This window comes from Meleagris gallopavo, chromosome 2 (assembly GCF_905368555.1).
Source record: "Meleagris gallopavo chromosome 2, MGAL_WU_HG_1.1, whole genome shotgun sequence".
NCBI classification, from domain to species: Eukaryota; Metazoa; Chordata; class Aves; order Galliformes; family Phasianidae; genus Meleagris; species Meleagris gallopavo.
Window position 1 is genome coordinate 35,028,851 of NC_139405.1, and position 25,551 is coordinate 35,054,401.

The window sequence follows — 25,551 nt, forward strand, 5'->3', positions numbered from 1 at the left end:
TAAAAAAAAAGAAACAATTTGATTTGATTGCAAGAGTATGCCAGTATTTCACAACAAATATAAAAGTGAGAGATTTAACATTTTTGCATTCCTTCTCCTGCAGGTACAGCTGAGGAATGTTCAGACAGTTTCACCACAGCCATTTCAGGATAGTATTAGATATGCATCTCAAATGCAAAAGCAATTTTCTAAGCTGTACTCCAGATGATGCGGCCGTAGACATATAACTCAAAGTACTGATGCATTCTTGTGCATCATCCATTCATTTTGTACTGTACAGAATATAAGTCTTCATTCTATTGCTGAAATGCAATTCTTTCCCAAGATTATTGTCTTATCATTCAAAGTTATAGACTGGCAAAAGTATCAAGGACAGGAGAAAGGGGTTATCTAATGAACGTTTGATCCTTCAGTTAGAACAGGTCGCCACAAACCCAATCCTAATTAGTGGACATCCTCTCTGCTTCCTTTTTGCACATATTATTTGATATTTTTCATTTTAGCTTTTCTGGTGTAGGACCTAAAATACACCAAGAGAGGCAAGAGTTTTCCTAGGTCTCTAAAAGGTGAGTGGATAACAGTAAGTCATGAATCGAAGTTTTGGGGCGTTTTCTACTATTCCTTTCTGACTACTACTATGACCCACTGTAGAAAGACTGCACACTTGCACTTTAGCCAGGTTTCACTGCTGAGAGTTTGTCAAAGTACTTTCAGGAGTGCGGTGTGCTAGTTACAGGCAAGATTAGAATTTAAGGCACGAGTGCCTTTTTTGACTCTATCACTGGTCTGCAGAAAAGTGGCTAATCCTCCCACCTTCAGTCCTTTGTTTTTCTCAGATTTTTAAAAACAAGGACAATACTACTAATAGTTTCGCTTTGAAGCCTGGTTGCTGAAAACTCTCACTGTAAAAGACAGAGTTTACAGCAATGCAGAAGTCTCTCTACAACTGTATGCGCTGCAGTATATTTTGTCAAGACAGTAAATACTCCAGACTTGCATCCTCAAGAAGATAAGAGCAGATAGTAAAATATGATGCATTAGCTAAAATACAATTATGATGGGGGAGAACACCATCTACCTGACACTTCTGGTGATGTATAGGAGCACTCTGAACAGGAAAGTCCAGCTTCATCTTCTCTGACTAGGATCACAGATAAACAGACCTTCTAAAGATCAGGTAATAAAGTAAATGTGATTAGTACGTATATTATTAAGTCCTTTTCACATAGGAAGTAAGAAGTTCCAGAGGTTCAAGTTTAGGAGTCTAAGATGTCCTTTGCCCTTTTATTTCCTGGTATTTATAGTTTATAAGATTTTTTTAAATTATATGTGTATCTACATCTCTCTCCTGGATTGCTTATGTCTTGCTTTCAGCTATAACAGATTTTTTCATTGAATTTATTATATTAATCTGTAGAAATGAACAGGAATGGAGCACAAGAACAGAAAACTCAACTCCAAAACATTCTAAGTTATAAGAATAAAGTTATAAAAAGAAAAAAAAAAAGTTTCCTGTTTAAGGAAAGAAAGATTTGGAACAACTGAAAAGCTATGGTTTGAAAGTCTAAAACTATGTCTTAGTTTTTGAAATAAGCAAGTGGCCCAGAGTGTACATAGCATGATCAAAACTCATGCTTCAATTCAATAGCTTACAGAAAGACAAATCTTAATGAGAAAGTGTGATTGAACCATTATCATATTCTAATATTTTCCTATTGGTGTGAAAAACCAAATGAAAATCCACATAAAAATAGAATGCTGCTACTTGTAGTGGTATAGATTATGTTCAGCTTCAATTCAGGAATTCAAATCCTACCATCTCAAGTGGACCTGATCTACTGTAGAAATCTATTTAATATAAAAATCATCAAGAGATCCCAGTAAGAGTTTACAATGTTTTTAGAGTGGACTTTGAAGTTAAAACGTATGTGCAGAGCTTACTTGCACTACAATATTTGCAAGTATTTGCATTTCAACTGAAAACCAAATGTAGACAAAAAATTTTAATAAAACTTTAATCTGTTTTTTCCATTATTTCTTTTCCAAACTATATTTTATGTTTTCTGCTCTGCAGTAACAGTTCTACAGGCTGTCGTTTCACCTTTCATTAGTCTTCTCTCTAGACTAAACAATGCCAATTCATTCCACACTCCCGCCTGCTCCCTCCAGACTGTTGCACATTTTTCTTACTCCCTTAAACTCCCTCCTGGACCATCTCCAGTCTGAGTTTCTCTTGAATTATGGTGCCCAAAACAGTACTCTGAGCCTTACCAATTATGTCAAAGATAACAGAGGAATTATTTTATATATCTTGTATAGAACATTTGCACCCCAGAATCACTTCATTTTCCTCAAACATGCTAACACTTGGTAAGTTCAGTGAGCTTTCTTAACTAAGCTGATAATTAAAATTCAGAGATGGTCTTTTCTCACGAACAGTGGGTTCAGACACAGACACACGATCAGGGTTTTAAGGCCAGAAAGTTTTAAGTTGTTTTACTTTATTGCGTGGTATGTATACAGTATGCTAGTAAACCAGAAATTACCTCTGATTTATAGTAATTCTGGCAGAATAGTCTTATTTAATGCTTTAGATACTAGCAGCGTAAATGTTTTAACTTATTAAAAAATCTCCTACTTCATTGTATCACTTTACTTTGCGTAATATTTTACAAAGATTACAGAAAAAATTTGATGTTTTTTGCTAAAAAAATTTGTTTTTCTTTGATTTTCAAGAAAAACTGAGAGCACAGTTATTTCCTGGTGTGAGAGAATGTACTGTTCTAATTTTAGATTACTTACTGCTTATTTTTCCACAGATCTCCTACATGGTATGAACAAACAACTTAACTGCTGTCTATTTTCTTGTGTTTTACCAACTATTTCAGAAAAACATCCTTGTTTTTCTTCCAAAGCAAACTTTTTTTCCTGCTCATTGTTAAGATGAATTTCTGTTCAATAGAGAAAGTCAGACTCATGTTAGAGTGGATTATAGCACTCATTTGGAGACATTAGCTCCAGAGATGCAATCAAATTATCTTACTATGTTTTGATCAGTTTTCTTAAGCTGAACTTAAATTGGTTTTAAAGAAAAAAAACAATTTAGAAGTATAACTAATGGCAGTGCACAACTAAATCATTAAAAGATAGATAAAAGCCTCCATTACCTGCACAACTTTAATATACTCAGAAAAATAAAGCTATTCTTTTTGTTAAACCCCTGTTTAACAAACCTAAAAGCTTTGGGTAACACAGATATGTTATGGCAGCCAAAGTTTTAATACAAGTATAGATAAACTATTTTATTTATCTGCCAGCCGTATTTCCTCACCAGAAATAATGCAGAAAGCTCTCAGAATTTCTTTTGCTTCTTGTTCAGTTTTTAAGCCAGAAGTGACAAGTGGTGAGAAAGTATCTAGTGAATTGTTTGGAAAACTAAAATTCAAGAACTCTATGTAACAAATAGTAGATAATACAAGAAATTTGGAGTGTTGTAAAGGCCTGACACAGTTTTATGATTAACTCCATTCATTTAGAGGGGAAAAAAATAGCTTCAGATCCACAGACATCTGGTTTTGGTTGTTTTTTTTTTTTATTATTTTTTTTTCCCCCTTTAGAAATTCAAGTAGGAAAACCCCTTATGTGCTGTGCTATCATTGCAACTACCATCTGGTTTGGTCTACTGAAATTATCTCTGACTTACTCTTCCTTCCTGTATCTTGACAGGAAGTACTTAAAATGTCAGAAAATTATCTATCGAGTTGCTGGTAATGAGATGGTCTGATCAGAAAGAATAAAGGTGGTAGCCAACAAAACTTCGGTCAGATCCATGTTGCTATCTGCCACCTTATGGACTTATAACATAAAACACCTTTAAAAAAAGCTTTCTTGAACATGGTCCCTGTGCAGTGGACTAGGTGGAAAAAGTCAGACTGTACCTCTCAATATTGCCTGGTGGTGGGCAGCTTTTATAGACCCTAAAAGGTAAAGGATGTAATTTTTTTTTTTTTTTCTCCTTTTTTCTTCCCCTGCTACTCCCCCCAGCCATACTCTGGTTTATCTGTTACATCATGAAATTTATGACAGTGTTCTTAGTTGCAATGTACTCTGATGGATGTAAGTGTATTTAACTACAATCCAAAAATCCATAAGCACAGAATACTCACTGACTGGTGCTTCTCTGAAGACTGAAAATGCTCTCTGCTCTCTTACATTCCAGTTTAAAACAAACATCTCTCTCTCTCTGTATTAAAAGCTGAATCTGCAGTCATTCCACCAGGACCAAGCTCTTCTCTCAGACCTGAGATATCTGTCAGAAAATGGTAACAGAACAGAAGTCAGCTTCATGTGAGCACAGATCTTCCAATGGCAAGTTATGGGAGATACCTCTTCAGAATACTGCATTGACAAAGTCTGTATGTCAGACACAGGAAACCAAGAGGAAAAAAAAAGACCAACCACAGAAACTTCCAAAATTATATCATTTTTATAGGTTAGTGAGAAGATGGGTGTTCTCACTGTGACTGACCTCCAAGAAGATGATTTAAGCCAATACAAATACTAGAGTTTTTTTTAATTATTTTTTATTTTTAATGTCTCTGAACATTCGTGTATTAGTTATAGGACAATCATCCCGCTTTTGGTTTTGATTACCTCTTCAGACCATTAACCAATCTCTTTGCTGAGTGAGTGCAGGTTGGAAGAACAGCTTTTTCCATTTTTAAATATATGTTGTTTTTATTTTAAACCAAATCACCAAGAAAAACCACAAACCACCAAACAAACCAAAACAAATAAAAAATTGAGAATGGAACTAATCAAGATTGCATTTGCTCATCTCTGACAATGACAATGTTATTCCAGTTATTCTCAGTTATTGTAATGAATTCCAGATTAAGAAAAAAGTTAGACAAATCTGCTAGTTGTTAAAAACCTGTTCTTGCGATGCAAACTTGGGTGCTAACTGACCTCAAATTCTCCATGTTCAAATGCATTCACTGAATGCCTTAAGTGAAAATTATCAGCTGAGAGAATATCTACTAAATTTTACTAAATATTCTACTTACAGCTACTTCTGTTTGTGTCACATGAATGTTTCTGTTACAGATGTTTTGCTTAATTGGATCAAAAATTGTAAGAGTAATGAACAGGACAGCTATGGTCTGGATTTTCTCCAGCATTACCTTTTGTCCTAAAATTCAGCAACATTTTCAGCTGATATTTCTATCCCATACATAGGAATAACTTTCTCAGCATTTCTGTGTATAATAATGCCAGTTAACTTGATTAATTTCTTAGTGCATTCTTGATTTCTAGAATCTTCCTAAATCAAAGCACAACAAATATTTACTCAGGTTCATTCTTTGATGCACGGTAGGAGTGTTTCTACAATGAAGAAAAAAAATTGCTATCACTCATTATGTAGTAATCATTTCATTAGTAAATGTAAAATCTCCAACTGAACGAATTGCATACAATCTATATTAGGTATTGAGACTCTCCATGATGATTTTGCTCAGTTGTTTGCTTTGAGTAGAACTATCCCAAATTTCTGATATTTGACCACTTGCACGCTGAAGGGAGATCAGGAGAATTAAACATGCCAACCCAAATACAGTAGAGCAAAATCTCCCTTATCAATGAATTCGATTTCACTGTCAAACTCAGAGGCAAGTAATAACACAAGAAAGCCACAGGAAAGGAACAAGTATACACATTTCTGTATTGTCAGAACTAAAGTTTAGGTTACTGCAGCCAGATTCAGGCCTGTCACCAACATGAAGTAACCTCTACTGTTCAGAAAAGGATTTAGCTCCTCTTCTTCCCTCCTATGTTGATAATTTTATTAATTTCATTACAAAGCACTGTAACCAAATCAAGCATATTTGTATACCTACAATTGAGCTCTATAATGAAAGAAAAAACTGGTAGTTCCATTTTTAGTAAGAGTGAAGAAATGTCTTCTAGCTTCAATATGACTTTGTTACAAGAAAATTTAGCAGACATGAGAACAGGAACTTCATAAAGTACCAGTAACTGTCAACATGTAACAGAAAAAAAACCCATAACATTGCAAATTCTATTAAATACTACAACAACTTTGAGGGTTTTTTTTTTTTTAAACCAAGATTGCAAAGACTAAGTCTTCAAATATTCTTCCATCTGTATTCTTCCATCCAGTAAACATGATTCTACTACATTCACTTACGAAAGAAAGAATGCGTATGGATAATATCAGCTGCTGTAATTAGAACAAAGAGCAGACTCAGCTGAATATAGAGAAGTCACTTACCTATAGTATCAAAAACATATTTGATTAGGATGCTCATTGTTGTAAGTATTCACTATGACACTGAACATTTGCAGTTTAGATTCCTTTTGGCTGCAGAAGTGGCTAGTCAGCACTTCCAGAAGTGAAGCTTGATTAGACCACCATCAGTACATTTAGCTTTTACAGACCAGATTCTCTCTTTTCACAGGATATAGAGATGCCATCCATTTCGTAAGAATATTTTGAAGTCCTGCTGATAAGAGAATATTATGTATGGAGAATTAAATATGTAACAAGAATATCAAATTAAAGCAAACTAATAAAATCCCACCAGCACAAACACATCTCCAGGATACTTTCTGCTCTCACTTATCCCTATTCTTTTTTTTTTTTTTTTTTTTTTTTTTTAATCCTCATATCCTCGATCTTTTTAACACCTACTTTTTAAACCAAACTCTCCCTCCCTCTCTCCAAGCTTTCTTTCATCTTTTCATTAGGACACATTTTATCTCACTTCTCTTGTCCCATTGTCACCTAACAATTTCTGCCATTCTGAAACTGAATTTATTTATTCCTATCAAATTTTCCCCTACCTATAGGCAGCCTGAACTTGGGAAGAGTTTTGCAGATATTAGATGTATGCATACAAATATGTTGTTGCACATCTTTCATAAAAGAAAAAAAAAAAAAACACTCAAGCCCAAGAACTCCATATTTAACTAAAACATTTATGTTATTTTGTCATATGCTTACATGTTAAATAGAAACCTCCATATTATAGTGCTCCTTTCTGAAGAAAACTCCTCTATAACATGTCAAAATCTAAGAAGTTAAATAGAGTTAAGTTAAACAAGTTAAAACAGAAGTTAAATACAAACAATCTTAAGAATACAAAACTCAGAAAAGTACTCTTGCATAAATGATTCCCACCATACCTACCATTGAAATAACACTCCAGCAAGTTGTTACATGTCCTGTGTCTTCTAAGGTATTATATTTTTATATTTTCCATAGAAGGGTACACAAGAAAAAAAAACAAAACGAGGTACATATTTGTGACAAAGTTGTGCCAAAATGTGTATGTGTAATGCCTCCTTTATTTCCACTGATTCTCTGTTTGAAGAAGCTAGAGAAGAACAAGTGATGGTATTTTCAATAGTTAAGCCACAAAATTAGGTAAGGCTATGTTTGCAGATAACAGAATTAAAACCTCAGTTCCATTCACACACGTTGCTTTTGTGTCAGAGGTCCTATACTCCTATTGAAAGGACCTGCCCTTGACAGTGTAGTTTGTCTCTTCTGATGTTCCACTAATGCAGGAATTCATGGCTCTCAGTGAAAGGCACTGGGCAGCTGCACAAAGCAACCTTACTTTTCTCACACTGATAAATACGTGATGAGAACAACCAATTAGTTTATATTTTCCCTTCAAAATTTCATTCTGTCATTAGTAACGCTCACAGCAACAGAGTAATTCATGCTAGCCAATAGTTCTATGCCTGTGAACATAAACAGTCAACCCTGTACTTACAATATTCCTTTCTGCAATTCCCAAATTATTCCCACCAATAATGTGGCTGCATCATACATTAAGTACAGAAAGCTAACCATTGAGAGAAAAGATCTTATCGCATAGTGAAAGAATCATCATGATCAGAGTATTGTGATGACTGAATACTCAAGAGCAGTTTTATTCCTGCCCTGGAGACCAACTAGGCTCAACAGGGAAGAAGTAGCAAGAAGTTTTTAAGACCATTTAAAAATTTAAGGCATAAACATGCCCTGCTGTTTTCTGCAAAAGTAAAGCCGTAGGTGTTGTACAAAGTTCTATCGTGTCTATATGACCTACAAAAAATACTCAGGATCAGCTGGACAAAACAGTATTAAGTTTTCAACAAGAGAATGGAGATCTGAAGGTTTTATTTCAGTCAATATAAAACTGTACCTTTCGACTCACTTTTTATAAAACAAGATGAGAAATCAGTAATCAGACTAGAACGTACAGCTAATTTTCAAAGTATCTTTTCTATACTGATGAGGTCCCAAAGAAATTTTGACAGTGATAAAAATGCATTCTATTGCACAGCATACAGTTCATTGGAATATAGCTCTCTGAACATGAGTACGTTCAAGGTGATTGAAGATTTCTTCTTCTGTTTCTGGAGTGAGCTGAATATTATCTTTGATTGGAGACAGCGGGTCTGGCTTTTTACAGGAAGGGAGCTTTTCATAGTCTCTGCAGAAAGACAGACAAAACAAAACCCAAAGTTATGACATTACGTGTTTATAGCTACACACTGTAAGAACATATGGGTTAATTGAAAACTAGACCTCTCATCCAGCTACCTTCTCATCCACCAGCAAGTCCAAAACAAAAGTGATGATGTAAGTTTTATGTCCAATTTCACTATGGCTAACAGTTTGACTGAAAGCTATTTCAACCATTTCAGTTATCCTGTAAATGGAACGAGAGCTATTATTTTTTTACATCCGAAGTGCAGTATGTACCACATTCTACACATGTGCTTCCTTAACTTCCAGGTCTTCTGGACAACTGTAGTATTGTATATAGCTTGTGAATGTTAAGGACAGAACAGATTAGAGTCCCATGTGATCTGTTTGCCCTCAACAACATAATTGCCTGTAGCCAATTTCAGAAGATAACTTAAATCTGAAAAAACAGTGAGCAGAGCACTCAGATCTAAGCCAGCCCTCTCAGTAGGGAAAAACTTTTTTGAGAAACAATTTACAAACAACATCCCTTAAACTAAGAAACAGTTATTTTAATTGCATAAAATTAGGTAACATATTCAAAATATATATTTCTGGTATATCCCCAGAAATTACAGACCAGAAAAAATGTGGATAAATGTGTGGATGTTGGGGCTTAAGTCTTAAAACTGCCAGGATGGTAAAGGAGCACAGTGTCAGTGCTATTAGGCTCACTATCTTATTATGTCTGCATTCTGATAACTGAAAACACGTGATTCTCTAACAATCCTGGTCAGACGTTCCCAACTGGAAGCCAAGCAATGCATACACAAACACTGTCAACTACCACTTTGAAACTAGCTTTTAATCAACATCAAAAGGATAGTAAAGAAAGATTTCTAAAAACGTTAGTACCAGAAGTAATACACTTTTGAACAGAAAACAGCTGTAAGCTTACAATAACTTACATAAGGCCCAAACTTATTAACAGTTATTCAGACTTAACACACAGGCTCAGTCTTTTTTCCATACTAATTGCATTTCAGCTTCTTTTTCTTACAAAAAAGAGACATCTGCACAATAAGAGTGAAACAATTTAAACATCAGTTAAGTTCAACACACAACTCTGAAGTACGAATGTTTTCTGTGTTTGTATCTACATAATTTATCAGATTTTTTTCCCCCAAAGTTAAAGTAATCATCATCTCAGTGCAGAGTGAGATCCATCACAATCTGTTTCATGTTAATGAGAATGAAAAAGTTCATTTAAAAAAAAAAAAAAAGAATATTTATTTGAAGTTGGGAGAGGTAGTTGAAACTAGTTGAAAAAATACCTATATTTAATATTACCATTTTTATTCTTATAGGAAAATAAACCATCCACACAAGGGAAAATAGCATTTTCTAGTGTCCAAAGAGGCAAAGCCTCTCACAAGCAGAGACTTTGTTTAGCAATCCTTCATCATTTCACCACCATTTTGAAAAGAAAACAGATTATAACAAACAGCCATTCTGAAGTGTGAGAGGCAATCAAAGTTAAATAAAACCAATGTGCTTTCAATCAAATTTGGAAACTTCTAGGCTGCTTTTGTATCTGAGCTAAGAGATGCCTTTTAGTATTTGATGTAAAGTGGCAATAACTTTCATATAAAGTACATTATAATAAGTGCACTACTTCAACTAAATTGATTTTAGCTGAGTTCTTTTTGTTTGGTATGAAGAACATAATTAGAAGTGGAAAGTATATTTATTTCAAATTATAACTCATGGCTACACCGAACAACAAAAAAGTAAATTTGCCTAGGAAATGAAGAACTGTGTGTAGAAATATATCTGAAGATGTTCTCCTTGTTTCCTCCCAACAATTCAACACTTATTTCCTGAAGATTTTTTCAAAGGTTTACAAAGGTGCTAAGTAAAGGGTTAAAGCATCTCACCTTTTAAACTGGAAGTTTCTCCAGAGTTCACCAATGGTGGCTTGTAGTCCCAACTTATTTTCAGCATCACAATGATTTCTCTTTTGCACAGGAGACAGTTTCTTACTTAATCCACTTACTTTAGCAGGTATCAATGGCTTCAGTTTTGTCACAATACGTGACCCCACAGAACTGGATTTGCGTAAACCAGGAACCTGTAGCATTTTCAATACCGGAGTATTAATGATTAAAATAAAAACCTATAAGCAGTATAATCTGTTATTAAGTGTTTAATTAAAAAGTGCTTTACATTGTGTAAAGGTAATGCAATATGATTGCCCCAACAGCATATTTAGACAGCTTCTCTAATCCAAAAATCTTCATGTCACATAGAGATAATGCAACTGTGAGAACTGATGGACCAGCTTCTACGTATCTTTGCATCTTAAATAGCTGCAAAAGTATGTTGCTTTGGAATGCAATTGTAAAAGTTTACTGAATTCTTGTTTTCTCATCTATTCAAATGGGAACACAAGAAAAACTTTCCAGGTCAACTTTCTCAATTTAGAGAAGTCGCAATCTGGTATCACTCTCTAGGATATCTATGATTCAATTTGTCATGAAATACAAGCAGAGAAAAGATATCAGTGCAATTAACCCAGGCATTGTACCTCTAGTGGGACCTTCTGTACCTGGAACTCAAAGCAGTTGTGCTCAGCCAGAACACATCTCAAAGGCAACCAGTCTTAAGTTTGAAGATACCAAGAAAGATACGCTCCTTCATAAGATTATTCTAGACATTCCTCTTACTAAAAACACATATCCAGTTTCCAATTCCCTCACCAGTGTCCAAACACCGATTCTGTTTCTTGATATTTAAAGCATGTGAAAGTGGTTTTGACATTATACAGTACCGGCCATGTTAGTGAGAAATTTAGATTTCATCTCATCCGCAACCATAATCTGTCAGTTTTCTAGGGTCAGTGTCAGGCTAACTGACTATAGCTGCTCCCATTCCTTTCAATACTGACAAGATGATGATGATTTCCCACCCCCTTACAGAAATTCATGAGTTTATTTTGACAACAGAAATACACTTAATACTAATCAGCTAGACTTGTTTTTTCTGCCTGAATGTAGATTACCACATTTCATAAAATTAAAAACTAAAACTATTGTTATCTATTTTCTCTCTTCCCATTTGTGCTACATATGTGTAATCATAGCACAACAATCCAATGCACGAGAAGTTAAAACTTCCCTAGTGAAACAAATGTTAACAAATGGCCTATGTATTTTATTTTTTATGTATGCTTAGTTTTCCCCAGTTTTTGGGGAAGTAGCCTATTGAAGCACTAGAACGATTTATTACTTGAGCCTTCCTGCTACTTAACAGTAGAATATCTTCTTCCCAAAGCTACTAGTTACTAAGTGATCATTCGCTTCCAGCCCATTATGATGAGGACCAAAATACAGCAATTAAAATACAATACAGTAGCTGCAAAGGAGATGGTGACTGTCCATTGATGTAAAAACTGTGTTTTATTTATTTTACAGTTGGCTATGCAAGGTTAGAGTTTAGGACACGTAGGCTGCATACAGTGCCAATAGTTTTCCCATCTGGATGTGATGAATGAAGAATTTTGATCCAACAAAATGAATAAGATCAGTTTAGAACATTTATAGAAGACAGCACACATCTGCCTACTTCAGGTGCTTCAGTTAGATAATGCAAATACTTGTATGAGAGGAAAGTTATTTGCTATTTATCACTTTTTTTTTTTAAATATACAATAGATATAGTCTTCTTCAAAGATCTCCTACATCAGTTCTTCCTAAAGTGACACTGTTTTGTTCCACACTCCCACCACACACACTTCATATATGGTTTTCTTTTAATTAAAATGACATTGTTTCTACCTGAATGAACTGTGTATATTTTTGAATACCAAATAGGATTTGGGAAGAAAAAAAAAAAAAAAAAAAATATTGAGTGTTTGTACTTGGAAGGAAAGTACTGAGATGAATAAAAATAAATCCTAAAAGCTTTTGCTTTGTAATTTTTATGCTTTTTATCACCTCAGTCATTCTACAAAATACATCATTTATTTTTATGATATTGAAGCATGTCAGAGCTACAACTTAAATTAACTAACCAAAAATTAGGCAAAGATGCATGTCCAATACACACTAAGAAACAAAATGAGAGTTGATTGCTTTCTTTTCGTTTTGCAAACATTAGCTTTTTTATTGAGCTCACGCTAACCTGTGGGGAAATGAGCAGAAAAACCACACAGCTGGGATGCTCTCATAGAAATGACAAGGTCCTTGAGAACTTGTATATAGGCATTGATTAGTGAAAAGCTTCTATAAGCTTTGATATTAGAATTGACCAGCTATTGACACAGCAATCTAGATTGGAACCATGACAAAAACCAATACCTTCCCTAGGTTGCCTCCCTAAATTATTAGGCTTCTCTACAGATCAGCTTTGTTATTCAACTCAAAAAAAAAAAAAAAAAAAAAAAAAAAAAAAAAAAAAAAAAAATCGGATTTTTTTTTTTGGTGATCAAATTCTTCTATGATATACCCAGAACTCACTATTCATTTCATTATATTCTACGGTAAGCAAAGATCTTCCTTCTTTTAACTTCCAGCAGGCAAACTAAGGAGAAACTGAGCCAGTAGCAGCATTCTTCATCTCCACCTCATAGCTTCACTAGTAGTAATTTGTTCCAGTTGTACCTCCACTGAAAGGACTCACAAGAGCTTGTGAGTGAGCCAAACTAACCAATCCAAATATGACCTCTTGGGTTTTATTGCCGAGTTACTTTTTTTTTCAGATCAGTTTTCTTGTCTCACTGATTTTTTCTGTTGCCAGCTCATAAAGGTAGCAGAGCAAATGCACAGCTAAGGAAATATGGAGGACAAAATCTCTTTTAGCAGCTTGCTTTTGAGTAACATTACATTCATTGTTAACTTCCAGCAGAAATTGGTGCTCTTTGGGCAACACAGCATCCTGAAAGTATGCTCAAATGACATTCATACTACCTCAGCATCCCCACATACCACGAATTCCCCAATACTTAATACATTAATTCTCCAAATATCTTTAATGCAAGAACTTATTCTTTAAGCAAACCACATTAAACATTACTAAAAATAGTCACACAACTCTGATCTCAAGATGATTTTAGTTCATGGCTTAGTTTCGTTGAAGAGAAGCAGGCAAAGTGTTATTCTAATGAGCAAGCACTAGTTTTCCATAAACCAGCCTTTCAGAATGAAGCTGGAATTTAAATCTTTAACATAGAAACTATGAGAATGACCACAAGATGTCACTATCGTATAACACACACAGTACTTGTGCTTTGCAAAGAAGCTTCTGATATTAATTCTCATTATCTATGGGAAAGAAACAAGCAGGGCTGTACATGAAAGAACAAAAGCATTTTCCCTGACTTTTGAATCTTTTAGCCAGTTCTAATGACAGCACCTAAGGAATTAAAGTACCTCCAGATGTTAAGGTTTTAGAAGCTCTGTAAAGTAGACAGGTACAGTTCTTAAAAGTGCCATGAAGACAGGGAATGCAAGTTCATTCTTAGACATGTAAGATACCACACAGCAGACAAGTTACGGGCACTCAACAGGAAAAGTAACCAAAATGTGGGCTGTGAAGGGAAGCTGACTATTCTTGAGTAGTCTAGTGTCAAATAACACCTATAACTAAAACAAGTAAAGAAACAAGCTTAGTTAAAACTTTTTCAGGTTTCTAAGTTAAAAAACTTTTTCTATTCGAAGGGCAGGAAGCTGCTGAATTAGTGGACTCATCCACACAAGCAATGAAATGAGACTGTATCTCGTGACTTTACCTAAAAAGGCTGCAATTTGTATTGTAAAACTTACATTTTTAGCATTCCAGGGGAAAATAAAGTGGGTTTTTTGAGTAGCTTGGCTTCTTATTAAGCAAGTTGCAACCACACCGGTCATAGGGAGCCTGCATATATTTCATCTCAGCTCTGATAAAGATGAGTAAGAAAGCAATTTTCTCTTGCTAGCAGGTACGTTGTTATATTGGAAGTTTTAGAACAAACTATTAGGCTGTGAAGACGCATTTTCAGTTCAGTAGAACTAATAGTAAAATTAAAGGAATCCTTACCTTGATCTTTGCTACTGTATTCTTTCTGTCAGTTTGAACAGCAGAAAATACTGGAGACCTCGGAGTACATTGGTTATCAAACAGTCTTGAATTGGAGTCAGATTCCTTCAAAGAAAAAAGTAATTTTGCTTTCAACACACCTTTTTACACTGTGTCTAAAATTTTTTTTATATTGAATTACCTATATTTTATAGACTAAATTTTCAGCAGTTTTAAGAACCTACATAAAATCCTTAGACATTTTCAGCAAGAAACACCAGCCTGAGACACAGGTTCTCTCAGAGGACTTCTTCGTGGACTTAAAGCAGAGAACAAAAGGTAGCTTACAAAAGCAGCATTGAAACTCATTGCAGTAACAGCAGTGAAAAGCCTGGGGGGGGGGGGGGAGGAGGGAGGATGAATAGACTTGATTTAAGCTAGTAAGTCAATTCTTACTACACAACTGCAACAAACACCAAGAAGTTTTGTGAGTAGAAGTTCTATAATCAGTAGGGTATAAATCAAAGAAGGAGAACCTCATAACTTGTTTTCTATCTTTGAGATAGAAAACATAAGCAAAGGTTGAAATATCTAGTTTTCTGACTTTTTTGTCTGAATTACTGTTAGATACCTGTAGTATTTTTGAAGACTCCAAACTGCATTCTGGTGGCTCAAAAGACTTTTGAGAATGGGAGAAACACTGTGGTTCTATTAAGGGAGAGGATTCTTCATCTGATTCATCACACATGACTTCAGTCTCTGCTTGTACCCCATTACTGTTATCTGCCTGGGATGCCATACAGCTGCTTCTCTGTTGGTGAAACTGCTGTGAAAATACAGTATGAGACGGACCAGGATTTCCTGAATGATTTCCAAGGATGCTAAGCCACTGGAAGCAGCTTCTTGGTCTTTCTCCAGGAAGTGATGAGACAGTCTTTGTTTTTTCAGTTTCTAAAAATGGAGATTCATCTTCAGCTACATGTTCTACCTCCTGTTGCTTGCAATCCTCTTCAACATCTTGAATTATATCACTATCATCCTTTCCTTTAAAACCAAGCATATCTGCATCATTGCAGAAAAACCTAAAATATAACAGAAAAATAAAGTTGAAAGCAACAGAAAAGTAACTGCAAGTGAGTATTTCATCTCCAAAACCTTATCCGTCAATTTGATTTTTGAAATGCACTTGGAAGACAGATTGTTTTGACCATGGGCAAATCACCATGGTTTTACTTCTCCAGTCCCTCATGAAGGCATTTAAAAGACAACAGTAAAATTATTTTGTGTTTCAATGGAAAAAAGAAGTATCTGTAAACATGTCATCCATTGACTAAGAATAATAGGGGCTTCTTCTGAAAGAAACTAGAAATTATACAAAATTAAAGAAAAATATTATTATAAAGCTAAATGATAATGAAGCTCTTATTGAGAAATCTAAAATCTATCTAGCTTTTTTTGTACTATAGGAGCAGCTCTTAAGAGTGGGTACTAGTCAAATTTCCTCCCTTCTAGTTTGTACAAGCTGAGCATTTATTTGGAGAAAAGCCTGCCATCACTAACAACTTTTTTTAATTAAGCTGAATCTCTAACTTAGGGAAAGTATGAGTTAAAAAAATATCAATATTCAGATTGTTTTATAAAATTATACCTCTCTCACACACAAATCTTCAGATTATTCAAGGTAAAAAAAAAAAAACATAATGAGACAGATCTGTGACACTTATTTATAAAAACCAGTTCAAATAGCTGTGGTCAAACACAACAAAGCAAAGTCAAAGATAAGTCAATATACAAGCATTGCTTATTTACTTGGCTAAGGCAGCTATATTCTTTTTTTCTTGATTGTATGTTTTTTATGATATGTAGAGACTAAACTGTATTGGGTTGTGTCACAGCCTTCATTTCTGCAGTTGAAAAAAATACCAGGCGTTTATCTACCTATGCATCTCGTATTGCATGCTTAGCACAAGAAGTTGGCCATCTCAGCTACAACTACAAGTGCATTGATACAGTTGCACAAAAAAACCTAAAGTATCTTCTCAGTATTCACTTTATTTCAGTACCCATGATACCAAATACTATCTTGCTATTCACTGAAATAAAATAAAAGCAAGCATACCTGCTTCTTGTTCCTGGAACAATCACAGCGTCTGTCTGTTTGTTTTTCCTTTGCAGAAAGGAAGCAAATTTATTTCTAACCCTGGGCAGAGAGTTAGAGCTTTCTTTAATGACAGAATTCCCTGAAGAATCAATGCTTTGTATTGCAGAAATACTCTTCTGTGATTGACCATCTTCACCACTCTCCTTGAATTTTTTCGCTTTTGAAAATGAATATTGATTCAAAAGATCTCCATCTGAGAGTTCTTCTGAATCTAAAGACAATTTAAGAATCACTGAGAAGCTTGTTCTAGAACATGTTATGAGAGAAATGAACATTTTTTATCCTTACTGCCTTAAAAAGTGTTCTTGACATTATGGTTCAGAAGTTGCTTTTACTGTTACTTTGTATTACATAAGCTTAAAGTAACTTTAGAAAGGTAGATGAAAGGAAGACCTAACAGTTGAGACTAAGAAGAGAGCATATTATGGTTTCAACATCTTGAAATTAAACTTGAAATCAAACACTAAAAGCTAAAAGGTATGTGTCTAGTAAACTAATTAAAATTTTTGATAACATAAAGAGTAGGAAGACTATCAAGAGGTGAAAAGGAAATCCTGGTAGCATGAACAGAAAAGGAGGATGCAAAAGAGAAATACAGAGAAAAAACGTAGCAGGTGAAGCACAGTGGGAACAGAGAATTTCCTCTGTTAAAAGCCCATGGATCATTTCAGTCCAGACAGCTGCAGTGATATACAAGACAATACAGCACAGATGTACAGCTAGGAGAAAACTGCAGTGAAGTGCACCAAAGCAAGAGAACTGAGCAGCACAGTGTTAGCAGGGTACAGAAAACTTCCACTTTTCCATATGGCTCTCTGATAGACTATTTTCATTTCTTCACATGCACCAATAAGATAGAAATTAAACCCCAAAATATCTAGTTCACTTTTCTCCATTTTTAAGAATTGTATCTCAAAATTGAAAGGGACAGTATTTTATAATACAGTAAAATCTTTAATACAGTCTTCTATTGTTACTTAACTAGAAACATACCACTCCTTTGTCTTTTTGCAAAGAGCTCTTTGCCTGGAAGTTTTAACCCTTTGATACTGATTATCTTCTCAATGCCTTTCGTTGTTGATTTCTCTGGTAAGTGAGTTTTATGAGGAGCATCATCCATACTAGGACCAAGCTTGTAGTCTTTGCTCCAAATGCTATTTACATGATTAGCACATTTGTCATTCCAGCCATGGCTTCTTTGCTGCGTAGGCTACAAAAAAAGTTAGGAATAGGCTCATAAATTTGCCTTCTAAATAAGATTTCCTCATTTAGCATAAGAGCATTTTGACACACACCCATTGTTGACATGGCCACTCCATGTCAAACATTTCCATTTTGTTCCCATATTTCTTATGCTTCCCTGACAAACTCTTTTTCTTCTGTGCTGCCACGACTTCCTCATTCCAATATAGCGTAAGTGGCTAACTGCTCTTCTCTAAATTAGAGACTTAATTATTACCTATATTCAGTAGAATGATTTTGGAAAATATTTTCCTCACAGTTGAATTTTTCTTAGAAAAAAAAAAAAATACTCTCCAACTCACTTGGCAAAAAAAAAATCTTAATTAGTTATTTCAGTAAATAGGATTAAGGACTTACTGAAGAAGGCTGGAAGTAAAACAGTCAAAAAAAAAAAAAAAAGACAGTCAAACACTCTAAAAAGAGAAGTTCTACTTGTACAGAGAATGAGAACTAAGGGTTTGTATGCTACAGGTCACCTAACTTAAGGTCGTCTTCTCTGGATACCCTGATACCAACATTTAGCCAACATAACTTAGTTCAAGTCTCTGCTGTGACTTAAGTGAAGACAGTCGTGTCAGGAAAGGAAAGAAAACCCCCTCATGCCTCACATGTCCCTTAAGGATCTCCATTAACAACTTTCTATTCACCAGGAAATAATCTGTTCCTATGTCTATCCATACTTAGGTTTACTAACATGCCCATTAAAAAAATAAGGAAAAAACCCCACAAAACTGAAACCACACCAAACCCCCAGTAAACACAGAAGATTTAACTCTGCAAATGCAGTCTTGCTTGTACAACTATTTACTTATGTAAGCTATTTTATAATTTTTGATCAGAAGCAAGTAGCGCATGATGGAAGAATACAGTCAGAATTATTCCAGATGTAACCAAATCATTTCTTTCTTTTCACCACTTTAGTTGGTGCTTAATGTGTTCAAGGGCCATCTAGGTCACAATGTTTTCCTGCTTACTTTTTTGGAAAATGCAGAGAATATGAAGTAAAGTGAAGAGTTACAAAACACCAGGATAAGGAGGTGACCACAGTCCATTTTGCCATTGTCAAAATAAGCACAGTAACTCAGAAGTCTAACAACTAGAAAGGACTACAGTGAGTTAAGCAGTTGGAAGGCATGCATTATCAGAACTACAGTCATCAGAAAACAATGGCTCTTAAAACCATGCCTCTGTATTTACATTTTCCAGCATCTCTTAGATGAGATCCTTGAGAAGGCTTTACTGGTTTTAACTGTTAAAAACCAAAATTTCAGTTCTCAAGTGCCATAAACACAATTTACTTTGTGTAAGATCCTTTTCCTAGATTAGAATTTACAGAATTGCCTGAATGCATCAGCATCTGGCATTATCTGGTGGTGTCTTTAATAACTAGATGAGTTGTAAAGCCACAACAGTTACTACTGATTTAATTGTTTTTAGTAATTACTTTTGTGAAGTCTCTGAAGATGCTGCAGAAGTTTGTAGATTAGATGTCAATTTTACTTCAAAGAATTATTAATATTCTACTCAGAGTCAGAATTTAAGAGTTTTACACTGGATTGCTCTTTGTATCATACTTCACACAACTCCAAGAACATACGATTTCTGTACTAGCAGAATAGCTTTCACTGACAAGTCAGTTAGGAATAACAATCAGCTGTGTTTTTCCATCAGCCTTCAAACCTGTGTTATTATCTCAGTATGTAGCTTCAGAACAAAGCTGTTACCTGTGCAGTATCAGGGTTATAGTTATCAATTTGTTCCATCGTATCAATATCAATGTTCCCAAGAGCAATTTGAAAACCAGTACTATCTCCAAAGTGTCTGTAGCCATCACATTAAAGGAAAATAAATCTTTAAAATAGTGCAATAAATGAACTGTAGCATTAAAGTTAGAACAGCTATTTCTGAATTTGTGATATAGCATTAAGCATATATATATGGACACTAATAGTTATGGTTCAATACGATGTGACAAGTCAAAGTATCTGCAGTGCTTGGCAAACTAAGCAAGCCTAAAGATAAGCATTCAATCATTAATTACAAGTCACTGGAAAATCACCATCTTTCTCCTTTCTGGCATCAGGAAAGGACAGATATTAGGTAGCCTGAAGAACATACAACGCTAGCAATTACTTAAACAGTCCTCTCTTTGTTCTCTTCATTTTCCATGAAGAAATTTATGACAGGTATCAAAATAGCACTTATTTTGTAATGAGACATATATGGTAAAACAGGGAATGTTTAGATTATAAATTCACAGCAAGAATTAAAGTGATAGAGATTACAACACAGAACACAGGCACAAACTAAGTCACGGAACAACTCAAACAGTTGAAGAATAATCTGTACTTAAGGAGTTATTTTCTATTAAAGGAAATAGCAGCTACATAAAATGATAGGTCATTTTTTATTGCTCAGTTATCCACTGTGCTTAAAAAAAAAAAAAAAAAAGCCTCTATAATTTACAATGTTGCAGAAAAAGCAGGATTTAACCAATAGTAGAGGTGCAGTGAAAAATAACACAAGACACCACAACTGATCACATGGAATTTTCTCAGTTTCAATACCAAAAGGATACCGTCCTGCATAAATTAGTGTTTCTGGATCAACATCATCAGCATAATCATTCAGAGGAACTAATTTTCTCTTGATGGGATCAAAAACCAACTGATAAAGGAATGTATTATTGGCTCGTGTGAAACCCTGTATGTATTCTTCTGATACAGTTATATTCATCTTCAAGTAGTGTCCCATTTTCTTAATAACCTGTTCAAAAAGAAAAAATTAACTGTTGCTTTCAAACAAATAACAGAATTCCATGTTTGCCTTCAGAAGTATTAATTAAAAGACTGAAGGGCTTGGAATAATCAGAATTTGTATTTCAGCAAGTAATAGAAATATAACGTGAAGAGAAAAAATAGTTTTTTCAAAAAACTCAAGTATTTACATTTCAGTTATAAGGTATTTTTGTTTGTCATTAAATGTAGAACACATTCTGTTACAAAGATCAACTTAAACAGGAGAAATGAAGCAGAAAAAATAGCCTTGTGCATTGTTTTCTCAATTCTAGCCGTCTATAGTCAGAACTATCACAAGCCAGTCCAACCAATAAATATCTACAGGACAGGTTAAAATACTTCAGACCATTCTTCTCAGAACAGAGAAAGCTAAGAACCACTCACATTTTCAATTCAGTGCTTTATACACAGAGACAAACTCCCAAATAGCCAACACGAAGCTAAAATCAAGATTACCTTTATAATATCTGGATTGTTAGCTAATTTTAGTAACTTGCATGCTTTAGCTAACCCAATTCCATGGATTGATGAAAGGTAGTCACAACCAGACAGGATACACATATAACGGAACTTCTCTTCAGTGAATACATTTCCGAGCTGCTTGCAGTTTCCTAGCCGAGCTTGATCTATCTCCAATCCATTTCCAAATTTGTCAATTTTCAAAAACACCTGGAAATGCAGTGGAAAAAATAATTTTCACCAATATTGGCTCATTGTTCTATTTGTACATATGCTAGCTTATTGCACTTGGTGGAAATAATAGAGGCGAGTGCTTTCAATTTCCACAAATTACTGTAACAAAGTCAGTCAAACACGTTTAGCCACTTTTAACTCTGCTTTTAAGATATCACTGAGAATTAAGGGCTATTAGTATTTTCTTCTATACCTTTTTACATCCAAAAGCTAAAAGATCAGAATCTTCTGTAATGATGGCCTGAACCATGCCAGTCTTATTAAGATAAGCCAACTGAGCATCAGCTTCATAGGGAGCAACAATACAATCAACTCCTCGGGCTCGTGCAGCCTGTACACAAACAGGAAACATACAAGTATTTAGTAACCATTTTCTTTCATTACCTATATCCCCCACCTGCTCCTTTTTTTTTCCCCACCCGCCCCTATCTTGAAGTTCTATCTTTCACATTTAAAACCCAAGTTTCAAGGAATTTAAGGACAAAACACCTTCTCCTGTGCTGGCATGTAACAGTGTACGCTGATCGCAGCTGCATGCTTCACCCTCCTGCACAGTACACTCTCTACAAAGAACACAAAGCAATTTTTCTAAGTATGATCCTATGATTGCAGTGGAAGAATGCAAGGGAACCTGGAAAGGTTTTTAAGAAGCAAAAATTTATTCCAGGAACTTAGCTGAGCTGGGTATCTAAATAATTTTGAAAGTTCAAGATGCTATTTCATGGATTTTAAAAGAGCTGTATTTAAGCTGACAAATCACTGTTATTTATACAACTGGGCATAATAATTCTGAAATGAAGTTAACCATGTCTAACATAATCCAGTATATGCTGTAGACTAAGAAGAGGAAGTATAGGGAATAATTTTCTTTCTTACGTAGACAAGGTAGTACTGTAGTTGTACCAAAGCAGAGCAAAACATGCTTACAGGCTTACTGCATTGATTTTTTTGTTTGATACTGTTCATCTCAGCAGCACTAACAACTTACTTTAATGACTTCGTGAGCCATAGCATGCGTAACATTGACACTGCGAGCAAAACAGTCTCTTGCTTCTGAAAATTTCCCTTCCCGAAACAACTGCTTTCCTTTCAGAAGATTGGCTTGACGCTTCCTGAAAGAAAAATATCCATTGACCTCGGATTTTTATTTTTATTTTTTTTACTTAAAAGAACGAGTATTAGAAAGGACCAGGAGATAGAGAAAAGCAGGCAAGCTGTGTTGCAGTTGAACGTGCCCCAAATCCATTCTACTGTGTAAATTTCCAAATATCAGAATAGCTGCAAGCCACCAGATTAAAAAAGACACCTAGATTGGCATGGTGAAATACATAGTGAGAAAACAGCAATAACTCCAACTGAAATCAGCAGTGAAAGAGAAGAGTTGCACTCATAATCAGGATGCAGTAAAATAAGTATAATGGATTTCGGGAGCATCTGATGTCAGATGCTCACTGATTTACAGAAGAGAAGGCATTATTTACTTCATTTCAAATATTAAAAATGGTCTGCACCATACTCAAGAAAATATATACTCTATATAGGACTCGAATCCAAAGCTGAAGTAGTTCTATCTATTTGAAGAGAATGATAAGGAAGACGGTATTAATTTTAAATAAAGTTATATTATGTAAGAATATTTTTGTCCATGGAGATCAGTCAGCTTGAGAGAACTGAAAGGCTTTAACACATTACAGGATACGGTGCTCAGCAGTTTACTTCCTTCCTCCCTAAAAATACTTTCATTTATTAAAGACATTTCTATTTTTGGAATTAAATCTCTAAGAAAATTGTACAATTTTAAATGTAAATTCAGTGAAGTTAAACTAAATTGTAGGAAAGATGACCAAAGATCACTGCCTAACAAGTTTGAAGTTTTTCCAAATCTGAAAATGGACTGTGGTGTTAAACATACTGCTGTGCTGGCAAGTCAATACTTACTCTCTTCGGGCCTTCTCCACTTCCTTTTTAGAAGGTAGGGTGCATCCATCAAATACCAAAATTGGTTTAATTCCAAATGAGAGGAGCATATCAACAAGTTTCATGCAGAAAGCTACATAACTGTGTCAACAATAAGAGGGGAAAAAAAACCATTAAGATTAGGGATCTTAACAGGTCTTACATCTTTCCTGTATCACAGAAAGATTAAGAACACATGAATGCCCTTTTTTAATAAATAAACGCTCCACCTCCCAACTTAGCTCTGAGCCTACCAAGCTCTATTTTTGCACAAAATGCACTAAGAATTCAAGCAGCATTCAGCTGACTCTGCTACAATAGATTGCAAGTGCTCTACATTATCTTTCCCTGGAGCCTTTTAAAAGTTTCATTGAGTGCATTTTTGTAGAGCAATGGGGTATAAAGCTTCTAACCATGGAACTATCCATTCTCAGTTGGTGAGTATGTGCTAACAGATAGACACGCAAATATATCCTCCTACCCTAAGCATACAGGCACGCTACTGAAAACATTGAGAGATGGGACAGTTACCCAAACTGCACTAGAAGTAGAGCACAGCCCAGGAGGCAATCCTCCAGTGCTTGCAGAGACCAACCTTTAGTAAAAATATCTGCAGGTGATTCCAGACTTTGCGTACTTCCTCAGACCTCTCATTTCCTCACCTGTTAGTTCTGTAGATCTGTACAACAGGATCATTTCATCAGCAGCACACAACTAGCATTTAACAGCAAGTTATTCAATATTATGTAAAATTATTCAGACGTGTTTTAAAGTGTGGAGGTGATCTCTACACTACTGTTGAAGAGCCTAAGATTAATGACCATGTGTCCACAAAGATAGATTTTTTTCTCCCTCATTAAATATATAGATATAGTTAAGGAGTTCAATCAGCCTAAAGTTCCCACTGATGGGTCATGTTTCCTTGCCTATCAGCTTCTTTTTAATTCACTTAAAAATACATAATTTCTCAGAATTCCAAAGGATTTCCACTATTTTCAAAGACAAGTAGGAGAGCTGAATGAAACACTGCAGTTCTTCTTTCCATTAGAAGCAGGAATTAAAAGTTTTGAATCAATTTGTAATCATGCTCTTTTGTCTCCAGCCAAACACTTAATCAAAATCCCATGAATGAAGCTTAGCCCAGACTAGCTAGTATTTTTATTTCTAAAGAGAAAGGAGGAAAAACATTTTAGAAGACAATCTAAAACAAGTGCTCAACTCAGCTTTCTAGGGATGGGACAAAGGACAAGAATTCATGCCAACGTGACCTACGCTCCAAAGCAGGACTTGTAGCACAGCTACAGTTTTTATTTGTGTCTTTCCTTAGAAATGAGGCTACCGAAGGAAGAATCCACGTTGCAGACAAAGAGCTACTGTTATTAAAAATGTAACAAGCCACGCGAAAAAAATAGATGAAAAAATCCATGCAAGAAATTGCTCAAAACGTGAGGCATATGCCTATCAGAACTAAAACTGCTTTAACTTCGCTTTTAACTCAAGAACTCCCAGATCAACGAGACCTCAGCCTGTGGAAGGGCCGGGACCGAGATGTTCCCGTGACTTACTGGTCCGTCGGCTCTCCCCTGGCCAGCTTCTCTGCGCAGCCATAGGAGCCTTTGTGCAGCCAGCAGTACGCGTCCACCGCCACCGCCTGCCCGCGGTACTTCTTCACGTGGCCGGGCTCCGCGGCCTCCTTGATGAACTGCAGCAGCCCCTGAATGCCCATAGCGCGGCTGCGGGAGGGAAAACGCGCGGCATTAACGTACCCTCAGCTCAGCCCTGCGTTCGGAGGGGACCGGGGACCGCCATCGAGCCCTGCCGCAACCCCTACCCAGCCCCCCGAGCCGATGGGGAGCTTTCGAGCGCCCGCCTAAGGACGACAAGGCCGAGGCGGCCATCCCGCCGCCGCCACCCCTACCTCGGCCCGCGCCGCCGCTGCCTGGGAGGGGGCGAAGGAGAGAGCGGGACAACGGCCCCCAACGGCCACAACCCCACGCACCGCTACCTCGCTGGGGGGAGGGGAAGAGAGGCCGAGCGCTGCCCCGCTCCGCTGCCCTGCGCCGCGCTCAGCCGTAGCGCTCGACCGCCGCCTCAGAACTTTCAAGCAGCGCGCGCTCTGCGCTGTGGCCCCGCCCCCGGAGCGGACTACAAATCCCAGCGTGCTC

The 25,551-nt window shown here is 35.9% G+C and overlaps 1 protein-coding gene across 4 annotated transcripts; it reads right to left on the minus strand.

Annotated features, from left to right (window-relative positions):
- Positions 1-6,747: 6,747 nt before the first annotated feature.
- On the minus strand, positions 6,748-25,512 carry EXO1 (exonuclease 1). Of its 4 annotated transcripts, XR_014882130.1 has the most exons (15): positions 25,305-25,446; positions 24,952-25,119; positions 23,369-23,488; positions 22,419-22,542; positions 21,624-21,761; positions 21,194-21,406; positions 20,518-20,705; positions 19,664-19,760; positions 17,691-17,907; positions 16,656-16,908; positions 15,168-15,618; positions 14,558-14,662; positions 10,420-10,613; positions 8,229-8,507; positions 6,748-7,397 (listed from the first exon to the last, which is right to left on the minus strand). XR_014882130.1 is itself a non-coding variant. In XM_085219649.1 (14 exons), the coding sequence occupies exons 2-14, from the start codon at positions 25,110-25,112 to the stop codon at positions 8,366-8,368; spliced, it is 2,403 nt and encodes an 800-aa protein (XP_085075775.1). In that variant the 5' UTR covers positions 25,113-25,119; positions 25,392-25,512; the 3' UTR covers positions 8,175-8,365. The 4 variants fall into 4 exon arrangements, 3 of the variants coding, with proteins under 3 accessions (XP_085075775.1, XP_085075774.1, XP_085075776.1); XM_085219649.1 differs by lacking the exon at positions 6,748-7,397 and having other exon boundaries at positions 8,175-8,507; positions 25,392-25,512; XM_085219648.1 differs by lacking the exon at positions 6,748-7,397 and having other exon boundaries at positions 8,175-8,507.
- Between the last annotated feature and the right edge of the window lie 39 nt (positions 25,513-25,551).